Here is a 13,266-nt window from a genome sequence, read left to right on the forward strand (position 1 = left end):
TTCACGGCTAATAGGCCCTGACCACTGGATAACGAGCCAGGCTCCATTGCTGGGGAAGGGATGTAGCTCAGTGGTTGAGCATCTGATCTGCATGCAGAAGGCTCCAGCATCTCCAGATAGGGCTGGGAATGTACCAAGTCTGGAATCCTGGAAAGCCGCCTCCGGTCAGCGTGGTCAATACTGAGCTTGACGGACTGATGGTTTGACTCAGTATAAGGTTTCTATGTTCCTATGCCCTTGAATTGCATTCTATCACAGGATGTAGTGACAAGTTACTATAACATGCTGTATTTTCTCTCTCTTTTCTTCCCTATCAGATCCTGTTGGCCTCAACTGCCCAAAGAGGATGTTGCCATCGCGTTGGGGATTGTGGCTGTCCTCTTGCTCTCTTGCCAAGGTCTTGGTCGCCTTGGCCCTCTTTGCTGAGAATGTCTCTTGGATTGGAGCCTATGACGCTGAGGCGGAAGGCAACTGCACTTACGAAGGATCCAACCAGTGTCAACCGGGAGTCCTCCTCCCTGTTTGGCAGCCAGACAACCCTTCCTTCGGTGACAAGGCTGCCAGGGCAATTGTCTACTTTGTTGCCATGATGTACATGTTCCTGGGAGTCTCCATCATTGCTGACCGCTTCATGGCATCCATTGAGGTGATCACATCCAAGGAGAAGGAGATCACTATCACCAAGTCCAACGGCGAGACCAGCATTGGCACTGTGAGGATTTGGAATGAGACCGTCTCCAACCTCACCCTCATGGCGTTGGGCTCATCAGCACCAGAAATCCTCCTCTCGGTCATTGAGGTTTGTGGCCACAACTTCCAAGCTGGTGAGTTGGGTCCTGGCACCATAGTGGGCAGCGCGGCCTTCAACATGTTTGTGGTCATTGCAGTGTGTGTTTATGTCATTCCTCATGGTGAGAGCCGCAAAATCAAGCACCTGAGGGTCTTCTTCGTCACAGCTTCCTGGAGCATCTTTGCCTACATTTGGTTGTACCTGATCTTGGCCGTCTTCTCACCTGGGATCGTGCAGGTCTGGGAGGCCTTGCTAACCCTAATCTTCTTCCCTGTCTGTGTGGTCTTTGCATGGATGGCTGATAAGCGCCTTCTCTTCTACAAGTACGTCTACAAGAGGTACAGGGCTGACCCGCGTAGTGGCATAATCATCGGGACAGAGGGCGAGTTCCCCAAGGGTATAGAGATGGATGGCAGCTTCGTGGCCAATGACCACAGGGAGAGCGTCTTCGTGGATGGAAGCGCAGCCTCGGTGTCCCCCCTTCCTATAGCCACTCAGGAGGAAAAAGAATTGGATGAGAGTCGCAAGGAGGTCATTCAGATCCTCAAAGACCTCAAGCAGAAGCACCCAGACAAGGAATTAGACCAGCTCGTTGAGATGGCCAACTATTACGCCTTGTTGCATCAGCAGAAGAGCCGAGCCTTCTACCGCATCCAGGCAACGCGAATGATGACTGGGGCAGGGAACATCCTCAAGAAACATGTCTCTGAGTTCTCCAAGAAGTCAGTTAATCTGCTGGAGGTGCCATCAGAGGCAGATGTGGAAGAGAACTACAGCAAAATCTTCTTTGAGCCATGCATGTACCACTGTTTGGAGAATTGCGGCTCGGTCACCTTGACTGTGGCATGTCAGCAGGGCGGCGACACCTACAACACTTTCTACGTAGACTACAAAACAGAGGACGGTTCGGCCAAAGCAGGCTCGGACTATGAGTACAGCGAGGGGACATTGATCTTCAAGCCTGGTGAGACCCAGAAAGAGCTGAAGATTGGCATAATCGATGACGATATCTTCGAAGAGGACGAGCATTTTTTCGTCCGGCTGCTCAACTTGCGTGTGGGGGATGCCGAAGGCATGTTCGAGTCAGACTCAGCTGACCACCCCAAGGGGCGGCTTGTGGCACCGCTGGTGGCCACCGTGACCATTTTGGACGATGACCATGCTGGCATCTTTACCTTCCAGGATAAATTGTTGAGGGTGAGTGAGTGCCAAGGGACCCTGGAGGTCAAGGTGATCCGGAGCTCAGGGGCCCGTGGGACGGTGATGGTCCCCTACCAGACGGTGGAAGGGACTGCGCGAGGAGGGGGAGTGGACTACGAAGATTCCTGCGGGGAGCTGGAGTTCAAGGATGATGAAACAGTGTAAGTAAATGATGTGTCTTGTTTGCTTGTTTGTTGAAAGTATTCTTATTTTGGGCTTCAGCCGAAAGAGGATCCCAGGCCAGTTCCTAGATCAATAAAAACAAGACAGACCCTGCCCCGCAGGCTTACAACTTAAAAAGACGTGACACAAAAGGGTTCATCTTATGTACACTGGCATAATACATAATACTGCTTTTGGTGTAGGTAGTGCTTTACAGCCTAGCTTAAGCAAAACAGACAGGTTAATGCTACAGGTGGATTTCACTCTAAAACAAATACAGGGTTGTCTTTGATGTTAGCCACATTCATTAATTTCATTGGGTCTACTCTGAGGAGGACTAACCCGGGATACAGACCACAAGGTCACCCACTGGCCACTCCCTCATTGCTCCTCCCTACAACTGGAAAGAGGAGCCCTTTTCTGCATGGAAACACATTTAAGTGGGGGTAGAAAGAGAGCCTAGCTCAGAGAGCCCTTTTCAGCTTTAGGGCTGCATTCCCTTGTGGGCAACCTGCATACCTGTAGTGGGCAGGGCCAGGTACAAAAGGGGGCGGAGCAATGGATGCGACTCTTATCTTTGCATCGTTGGTTGCCATGCAAAAGTAAGAGATTACTGTACAATCTCTCCATCTTCCTTCCAAGCGAGCAAGAGGCGTTATCACAGGCCACGGAGCACACATTCCAGCCAGGTGAAAGCACTCGAGGAGGATGTGGCCTCTGGGAGAGGCTGTGCTCTGGGGAGAGTCCTGAGGGCCAACGAGAGAGGCCTGGAGAGCTTCATTTGGCCCCTGGCCCTGAGGCTCCCCCACCCTGACCTAGATTATGGAACACTTTGACCCATGAAATACGGTTGGCCCCTGTCCTTGCTGTTCGTTTTGTGCATTATTCAAGATGGTTTTATTCCAACAGGTGTTATCACATGTGGCAGATAATATGGTTGGTATTAACTGCTCTCCCTGCCTCTTTACTTCATTGCTTTTATCGTTGTTTTTAGAAAATGGCAATTTTAAACGTTGTAAGCTGCCCTGAATGGTGATCTTGCACTAGAAGTGCAGGATGTAAATATAACCCCCCCCACACACACAAAAGAGGACAAAAGTGGACAGAGACTTGCATAACATTTGCATATGTTACTCTCTATGTAGAGATGCCAATTTAGAAATAATTCCTCTAATTTACATCAAAGTGCAGCACCTCTCCCTGTAGCAGGGAAGGCAGCGACCAGGTGACCTGTGTGCGTTGGGGTCTGGTGGCTCTGATGTCAGTGGGGCAGTGACTCCGCTCTGGGTTTTATCTCAACTTTCAGTCTGAACTGCCTGTGTGCCAGATCAGTCTAATCTCCAGGTGTAACTGCTGATGAGTAACTTCAAGTCCCTCCAGCTCTTCCTACTTTGGGATCTTTATAGGGTTGCCAGGTTCAGGGCCTGAGACTGATCCTGTATCTTTAGGAGAAGAGAAAATTCAGCCAAGTGCTGGTGTTGTTGCAGCCCTGTAATGGGAAAAACCACAAGGTGGAATTCTCCCTTCCCCCTGCACAACTTTTAAAGATACAGAAGACCTCTTGGTTGCCAGGCCCGACCTCCAAGAGGTCTTCTGTATCTTTAAAAGTTGTGCAGGGGGAAGGGAGAATTCCACCTTGTGGTTTTTCCCATTACTGTGTAGCAAGAACACCTGCACTTGGCTGACTTTCTCTTCTCCTAAAGATACAGGATCAGTCTCAGGCCCTGACCCTGGGAACCCTAGTTCTTTATCTTTCAACCAAATTTGGACTGGACAGCCCTTCAGACAGAGGGCTCCTTCAAGTGAAGCGGGGGGGGGTAGATTTTGCAGCCTTCTTGATGTTTTTGGCCTCCAACTCCTGTCAGTCCTCCTAGCCAGCATGGCCAATGGGCAGAGATGAGAGAAGTTTGGCCTCCCTGGGTAGGGATGGAAAGATCTGCCTGTTTCGGTTCTATCCGTTTCTCATTTCTCCAATGTTAAATTCAGTCCTCTACATTTCTACAGTGATCTGCGATTTTTTAAAAAACAAATCCTCCTGAAAATTCTCCACCATTTAAGTGCAAATTTTTCCAAATAAACACATTTTTGTCAGCACTTTTGACAAAGGTACGCCTTTTTGCAAGGCATCTCTCATCATTTCAGGCCTTTCTGCATGTTATTTTCACTCATATATTCATTTTTATGCACATTTTCCCCTAATATATGCATTTTTGTCAATGTTATTTAGCTGGTGAACTGCATCCGAAAATTCTAATAAATGCGAATTTCGAAGGATGGCTGTGTTTCGGTTCTCATATTGTTTTGGAAAGTGCAAATTTGATAGATTCACCTTTAGATGCGAACTGAATCGAAATTCTCACCCATCCCTATCCCTGGGTGACCCTGGGCCAGTTACCGTTATACTATAAAGTTCTTGGAAGCTGCGGTCTGTTAGGGAACCAGTGGAGTTGCACTGGCATCCATTGTGTGGAGCAGGGAGGGAACAGGGTCAGTGCCTCCCCCGCTGAACCATAATGCCAAGGTTACCAGCTTTTTTTCTTTCTTTCTTTTTTTAAAAAAAGTATGTTTCTAGCATTTGTAGAATAAGGAAAAAAGAATGAGGGGGGAAAATGTGCAGGCACTATCCTAATTTTTGTAATGTGTGAGAAAATAGCCAGCTCTCATCCACCCCTTGCAGTGTTCTACTTTGCCCCTCCCTCTCTGCCCTGCCCTGCCCTGGTAAAATTCCTATGGCTGCCCGTGTAATGTTGTCTGAAAAGCCAGTAAATGCCTACCTCCGCCACAATGACCAACAGATTCAGGCAGGCTCCACCAACAAACCCAACAGGTCAAACCCATCGCCACTTTCTCATCTCGATTTCATCCCCAGTCCACCCTTAGGCCCCTCCCCCTGATCCCTCAGGATTTATCTGCTGCTCTGTGGCTCCACCTCCTGGCCACATGCAGCGGAGCAGTGTTTCAGCAACCAGAAACCGGTGAGCCCATTTTGCCAGTCATGCCTTTCATTACAGCTTCTGCTTTTTTTCTTTCTTCTAAAAAATTACAAGGGCCTAGACAGCAGCAGATTATCAGACCGATCAAGAGCTCTAGTTTATTTAATTTTTTAATTTTTTTAAAAAATTATCCCTTCTCCAAGCTAGCCAAAATGTTCTCCTTGGTAGTTGTATAATTAAAAAAAAAATAGAACCTTTATTAGAATGAGTGAGCGGGAGAAAGAGAGGAGGGCTGCAATTTTATTCATTATACCTCTGAAAGAAATTTCATTTGAAAAGCTTTCCTCTAAAATGGCACTCTATAAATTAAAGCAATAATTTTGTGCTGCTTTTCCCCTAGGCATCCATCCAAATATTTTAGGGGTGTGAGTGTGTTTGAAATGCCGGGACGGAAGCCAAAGTTGCTGAGTGAGAACTCTCCCCCTCTTTTCCTCCTCCTCCTTTACTATGATATTGATACATGAATAGCTGACCTAAGGCCATTGCACAGGCTGAGAGGGAGCAGAAAAGCTAGCAGATTCCTTCTACTGTGTCAGACCGACCCTTGAGCCATCTAGCTCAGTACTGCCAACTCTGACTGGCAGCAGCTCTCCAGTCCTTCAGGCAAGGGACATTCCTAGCCTTACCTGGAGATGTTGCCGGGAACTGAAAGTGGGACCTTCTGCATGCAAAGGGGATACTCTGCCCCTGAGCTCTGCCCCTTCCCCAAAATAACTCTGAACAACAGGAAGCTGTCTAATACTGGGTTAGACCATTGGTCCCGGTAGCTCAGTATTGCTGACACTGACGGGTTGGCTTGATGTCAGCAGAGCAGTGGAATCCACTCCGGGTTTTAGCCCAAATGCTCAAAGAGCTGTCCAAGGTTCAGAACCTTGGACAGCTCCTTGAACATTTGGACTAAAACCCGGAGCGGATTCCACTGACATGGAGCCACCAGCTGCCGCTGACTGCCAGTGGCTCTCCAGGGTTTTAGGAAGAGGACATTCCCAGCCCTACCTGGAGACGGAACTGTGGACTTCTGCATGCAAAGCAGATGCTCTGCCACTGAGCTACAGCCCTTCCCCGATGAGCCGCTGCTTCCTGAACGTAGGTTGAGGACTTTTGGGGAGAAGGCGTGTTTAGCTGCTGCTGGAACATCTCGTCTCTTGCCGCCCGCACTTCAGCTGTGTCTCTTGCCTCCTTGCGTCCCTGGTGCCAGGCTCAAAAGAGGCATAAAGTGCTATTGGATTTTTCTCTCTTGATGATTCTTCAGGCTCTCCAGTTCATCAACTCCAGCCTACACTGGCTGTGTTGACAAGCTGGGAGAAATGAATGAGTTGTTCCAGGACAGCCTTCACCAACCTGGTGCCCTCCAGCTGTTTTGGACTACAACTCCCATCAGCCCCAACCAGCACATGGGAAAGTGAGCCTCAGGTCTTCTAGGTCCAAACAGACTGAGAAATTCATGCATCCAAGAAATCTCCCACATTATGAATAATTCACAACTTTGTCACCGGAAATATATCTTCACCAGATCCTCAAGCTCAACCACTGCAGTTTTTTGAAGTCTAAAGAGCTCATCTTCAGCTATGGGTTTGTGTCTGTGTGCTTTCAAAGCAAGGGATTGGTTTTTTAAGTTTTTCAGATCTGTTGCCAGAACAGATCTGCCTTTATTGTTTGGACAGTGGGAGCTTTGGGGTTATCCTATGCAAATTTTTAGAAATGATACTCTGGTGTCATGGGATAGTGATGCCTTATGCCCTCAGGAAGTTTGACTTGTCAAGATGACGTGGAATGAACAGGACTCTTTTGTGGCAATGAGAAATGCTCTTTAAAATAAAGGGATGTCTGTTGGCAAGTGATGGCATATTTGACATTGAGCCCTTAATGCCATAGCTGATATTATTTGAATCTGACATATAATGTTATCTGTATGGATGCGGGGGAGGGGAGAGAGTTGGCTGGGGGAGTTGTTATTGGTCCTGCTTTCTTGGTCCTGGGTGTGTTGATTCAGTTGTTCAATGTTGTGGGTGGGGTGCTGTTTAAAGTTTGGGTTGATACCTGCCATCACCTGCCATCCATGCCCTCCTTTGGTTTGACAACAGGAATGGGCAACCTTTTTTCTGTCAAGAGCAGAATTCCCTTTGAGTAGGAATGGAAAGATCTGTCAGTGTCAGTTCTCTCGATTTCTCATTTTTCCAGTCATAAATTCAGTTTTCCACATTTCTGCACTAATTTGCTTTTTTTTAAAAAAAGTCTTCATGAAAATTCTTCAGCATTTTAGTGTGAATTTCTCCTACTAAACACAGTTTTGTATGCAGTTTTGACTAGTGTACACATTTTGGCAAACAATTTGTTGTAATATAATGCATTTTTTGTAAACATTCTTTGGTTGGAGAATTGAATTGCAAAATTCGGATGTGCAAATTTTGAAAGATAGCTTTGTTTCGGTTCTCATATTGTTTCAGAAAGTGCAAATTTGATAGATTTGTCTTTAAATGCAAACTTAATCGAATTTCTCTCACATCCCAATCTCAAAGGTAATCTGTCAGCAGTGGATGGGGCTGGAAATGGCAAAGGGGGGGGCAGAGGTATTTTATACCCTTTCTCTACAAGACCTGTTTCCTTGAATAGCACTTCATCAGCTGGTTAGCTCTTCCCTCCCCTACAATCCCAGTGCTGATTGACCCCATGCTGCTATTACGCTTTCCCCTAATCATCATGAGGGGCAATTTTCATAAGGATCATGTGAGGAGGAAGGGAAGTTTGAAAACTCTCCTCTCCTTGCAACAGCAGTGTAGTGGCAAATTCAGAAATGCAGGGTCATTCATGACAGTCACACCATGCCCCCTCACAGACACTCCCCTTTCTAAGATTATACAACATTCAAAGATGATACAATAACATGAGCTTTCAGTCTCTTACTTTGTTTGGAGTACTTTCCCTTAGTGATGCATTGCAACGATCAATGCAGATGTCCATGTTTTGCCTTTCAGCTGGATCTGCTGTTTTCTGTGCACATACATGGGCAACTGTACTAAGATGCTGTAAGTTAAGGAACTTCCTTTGCTGAGTTTCCCTGTTTGGTTGCTATACTAAGACTAAAGGGGAGTGTGTTAGCTATTGAGACAAGTCATCTCAGTGGCTGACTTGCCTCCTTTAACTCTATTAGCTCCAATCAGCAGAAAGGACACTGGAGACATAGGGACCCTGCTCCCAAAAAAGGAAAGGTTCTAAGACCCCCCTGGGACCCTGGACTACTACACTCCTGCCTTGCAACCCCCCTATGCTGCTCAGCTGACTGGGGAACCGCTGAGAGTGGAGGGAAATGAGGGTGGATTGCAGAAAAAAGTTGACATTTATCTGGAGAACCAGCCCTTCTTTCCACTGCGTGGCTGATCAGTGGGAGGGTATGTTGTGGGCCACATTGCACACTTCTGAACTAGAGATAGAAAACAAGGACATGTTTCTTGGAGATAATGCATACTGATCAGAAGATGGGCACATTGGCCAGAGAATGGACAAAATTCAGTCAAGATATGCACATTCCCCAAAGCCTGGTAGGGATTATGCAAAATAGCCAGAGAATGTACAAAATGCAGTCAAGATGTGCATTTTCCCCAAGGGCTGTTGGAAATGATGTATATTGGCTGGGAAATGTTCAGAGTTTCTCTTCATGGACAGATTATGCGCATAAAGCCAGATGAGTGTGCACAGTGGCCAGTTATTATGCGCATTAACCACTCAACTTACATTATCCTTAACACAGGAGCAGTCCACACTGCAACATTTTGTTGCAGGACCCACTTGTTGTTCTTTGTCACTATTGTGGGACATATCACAACCTGCTCCCTGAACTAAGATGATTGGACCTGTGATAGAGGCACCAAACCAAATTTTCTTGGGAAGTCTCCCACTCACAAAGGGCAAATTTGGACTACATTTTATCAATCCAGGCCCAAAGCTGGAAATGTTATGATGAAAGGGTCTCATGGTACACTGGGAAGGGTGTGTGTGTGTGAAGAATCAGTGTAGAATAGGCAAAATATAAAAAATATTTTTGAAGAATTTTTACCCCAATTTTCAGCTGAAGCAGGCTCATGGTGCATCATGAAAAATGAAATAGACTGCCTTCAAGTCGATTCCGACTTATGATGACCCTAGGAATAGGGTTTTCATGGTAAGCAGTATTCAGAGGGGGTTTGCCATTGCCTTCCTCTGAGGCTGAGAGGCAGTGACTGGCCCAAGGTCACCCAGTGAGCTTTGTGGCTGTGTGGGGATTCGAACCCTGGTCTCCCAGGTCGTAGCCCAATACCTTAACCACTACACCACACTGGCTCTCTAGGGCACATCATACAGATCAATGAAAGTAAGACAGTCCCTGCCCCACAGGCTTACAACCTAAAAAGACAAAAGGAAAACAGAACGTCCGCCCCTCTTCTCCCCTCAAGATATGTTTTGGGGGTTTCCACAACCCTCTGGAGCAGATACTGTATGGGGAGGGTGTAGGGCATGCATGGGAGAAGGAGGGGAGGGGAAAGTCCACTGCGCAAGCACAAATCCTTGTGCTAACGGAACAAGGGCCTTGGATACCGCCAATGTTTGTCCATTATCCCAATGTTTTGGAAAGCAGGAGCAAGATTATTTTTCAGGGCTAGAGACAAATGTCTTTCTTTTTTATTTCTTTAACAAAATGCACATGCCACTTTCACATAAAAACAAGTTTACAACAAGCAAAATGAATAAAATCAGTAGTTAAAAGTGTACATCCTATGCTAAAATTGCAGATTAAGATACACACCAGCTTTACATGTCTGGGTAGGATTGCCTAAAGGTAAACGTTATTAGCAGGTGTCGAAATGAAAGCCAAACATCCAGGGAAAATTCCTGGCACTACCTGGGCAGGGGCAAATCCACCGCCACTACCACCACCAGCCATGGGAAAGGATATTAATCCTGTCCCATTGCCGCCTGTTCCCTGGAAGTTCTCCGGGCAGCAAATGAATGAAGGCATAAAAGCTAGGAGACAGATTGCTCCATTTCCCCTTTTTCCTATTTCAGGGTTTACTCTAACGTGCAGCTAGACATATTGTGTGCAGTGTCAAAACAATTTGTGTAGTGTGAAATAAGTTTTTGTGCAGTTGAACATATGGGATTTAATAAGGATCTAGGTACTTAAAAAAAGAAATAGATGAGAGAAGATAAAGAGAAACAGAACATGAAGATAAATACTGGTTCCTTTCATATCTTCATAAACCTATACTAATAGTCAGTGGGGGGGGTTGATGAAAAAATGAGGTGCCAGGACTCATAGCTTGACAAATGTGCCGCGGGTGCCAGCAGCTCGCACGGGCGGCACAAACAGAGATGCTGGTGCTCTGTACTGGTGAGCGCTGTCACAAAAAAGCCCAACTAGTAGTATATTCTGGGACTAATTACTTGTCTCGTGTGCTGGCTGTTTGTGCAGTAGGGAAAAAAAGCTTAGAATAAACCCGGCATTTCTTCAGCCCTGTCTTCACTGCCTGACCTGGCATTGTTCATTCCTGAGCCGTGCCAGTGAGGAGAAAGGGCTCCTGTATTTTTAATGCCTGGTATTATTGAGGTGCTGACAGGTTGTTTTTATTATCGCTCTGTTTCTCTATCCCCCCACCCCCGCACCTACCCCCCACCGTGAGTGTCTGGTTTAGGGAGAGGAAAAGACAGAGAAGGGGAGAAAGAGAAAGAAAGAGAGAAAGAGACTTCGGGAGGGTCAGCAAGCAAACATCACCATCATTTTGTTCCTGAGGTTGGAGGCGGCTCAGTTACAGTCCTCTGGAATGGCCACTTCCTCTCCCATTGTTTCCTTTGGCAGGGACCGTAGGCCACAGTAAATGGTCCGGTTGCCATGGGGATGCCACTGAAAATGGCCTCTTCTTCTCATGATGACTGATGCCTTCTTGGCCTGTAAATGTTTAGAAGCACGGCGAGTCTGTCTGCCTTAGCCTGCCTCTCGCAAATTGCTTTGCCAGCAGACGAGGCAGGAAAGGTACCATCAGACAGCCGGGGGAAGGGGAGATCATAGGCTCAGAACATGCAGCCTTTCACCTGAGAGAAATATCCCCCAGTTCCTCCGGCCACACCGCTCCCCACCCTGCTTCACACCCTCATTGAGTGTTTTGGTCTGTCTGGACTTTATTTATTTATTACATTTATATCCCACCTTTCCTCTAAGGAGCTCAAGGTGGTGTGCATGGTTCTCCTCCTTCTCTGTTTTATCCTCACAACAACCCTGTGGGGTTGGTTAGGCAGGGAGACTGCAATGTGTCCTTGAACCCTGATCATGCCTTTCACTTGTCTGGATGGAGGACAGAGAGAGGAGAATTAAGCATGTGTAGAAACTAGCCTACTGTACAAAGGTAACATTTACAGTATATTCATTGCTTTGCTCACATTTTGCCTCTGTCCCCCCCGGCATGTGGACTCCCCCCCTCCACAAAAGTTGCCCCGAAGGGGATGAGGCCTTTGGGCTGAAAAAGATTCCCTTCTTCTGCTTTCAAAAAGGATTAAACAAATATGCAAAGGTTAGGTCTATCCAGCCGCTTTAGCTAAATGGATCCTCCATATCCTGAGGCAGTAAATCTAAGATCCAGATGTCAACTAGCAACAGGAGAGGGCTGTTGTCTTTTATGCCCTACTTGCAGTAGAGGTTCTTCCGCTGCAGCTACTGGGGCACAGCTCTCCCAATGAGAATGTCAAACACTTTTAAAAAATCCCCCCCCCCAAATTGCAAAGCCATACACTCTCCTGTCCCACATGTTTTCTACTTCTGTAAATTTGCAGAGGCTTGTGGATTAGTGGTGGCAGGTCTCCAGTTTTTATCCAGAGACTCTGGTTTTTTTGGGTCCTCTCTGTGTCTCTGGGTGAATCACCTTAATTTCCAGATTCTTAGCTTTTGTTTTTTAAAAAAATTCTATTTGCATTTCAGTTACCTCTGACCTTACTTCCTTACATCCATAGAAGCAACAACAGTGGTTCCATGTGGTCAGCTGAACCCCCTTAAACCCACTGATGTTGGATCTTATTATTTACATGATGGTTTGTTTCTTGCCCAATAGTGGCAAAAGAGAATTCACATACTGGGAAGTGTGGTTTCAATAGCTGTTGTTCCCAGTTTACTGCCTGTGAAGGTAGACCAAACCGTATGTCACCCAGAGACTCTGGTTTTTTGGGGTCCTCTCTGTGTCTCTGGGTGAATCACCTTAATTTCCAGATTCTTAGCTTTCATCAGATTGCTGGATCTTTTAACCAGTCTATGGAGTACTTATTATGTAATGGGAGGGAGGTGGCTGGCTAGCTGGGCTAAGGAGTTCCCAGCCACTTAGATGACTGGGCTGAGCTCCACGGAATCCTCCAAGGGCTGGGGCCAAGTAGAGAGATTATTCTGCTTTTCAAATCCCTAGAGAGTTAACAGATCATAATTACTTTTCCATCACTAGAACATTGTGTGTGTGTATCAATTTAATTGGGTTTTAAAATCTGTGATTTGCTATTTGCTAAGCTGCCATCTGTATTTTTAGGCTTCCCATTATACCCATCCCAGTCATGTTCCCGGGTTTTTCTTCACCACCCACCATGAGAGCTACAAGCTTAATCTTATTAAAAAAAAAAAAAAGCACGCTAAGTGTCAAGGCTCTAGAAGATTTCCAAAGAACTCTGGCTGATTGTGATAACATTGCCTGAGTTGCTAAGGGCTTGTTGCCATCTCCAGGGCAGGAGAGAGAGAGAACCTGATGTCTCCAAAGTACGAGAAACTGGTGTTTTCTACTGATTGGGATTCTGGAATCAAGATTGTTTTGAAATGTTATGGCCTGGCTGGTGTGTTGTTTACAATGGTGGCTGGATTGTAAATTTCAAAGGGGAAAGTTTTCACTCCTTCCGTGGGCCCAAGCAAAATCTTTGATTTATTTATACAGGCAGCCAGCGACAAGCCAGCTGTCATTGCGGTGATTGCTGGTGGTGTGGCTTGGCTGAGCTCTTGGCAGGTTGTCACTGCAATTTTGATGTTAGCATAGGCATCGGAGAGTGAAGAAAGCGCTAAAGAGAGGGAAGCGCCTTTTTCAAGGCGCATGATGTGCTCGGTGACCCTAAGCCAGGCAGATAAGT

At 46.5% G+C, this 13,266-nt stretch overlaps 1 protein-coding gene across 5 annotated transcripts in view; it reads left to right on the forward strand.

Annotated features, from left to right (window-relative positions):
• Window positions 1–463: 463 nt before the first annotated feature.
• SLC8A2 (solute carrier family 8 member A2) overlaps window positions 464–13,266 on the forward strand; it is a 73,820-nt gene continuing 61,017 nt past the window's right edge. For all 5 annotated transcript variants that reach the window (XM_061596527.1, XM_061596528.1, XM_061596529.1 and 2 more), the window contains exon 1: window positions 464–2,151. In XM_061596527.1, coding sequence (XP_061452511.1) covers window positions 587–2,151 — 1,565 coding nt within the window. In that variant the 5' untranslated portion in view covers window positions 464–586. The remainder of the gene's footprint in view (window positions 2,152–13,266) is intronic.

The sequence above is a fragment of the Rhineura floridana genome, chromosome 15 (genome assembly GCF_030035675.1).
Source record: "Rhineura floridana isolate rRhiFlo1 chromosome 15, rRhiFlo1.hap2, whole genome shotgun sequence".
In the NCBI taxonomy this organism is placed as follows: Eukaryota; Metazoa; Chordata; class Lepidosauria; order Squamata; family Rhineuridae; genus Rhineura; species Rhineura floridana.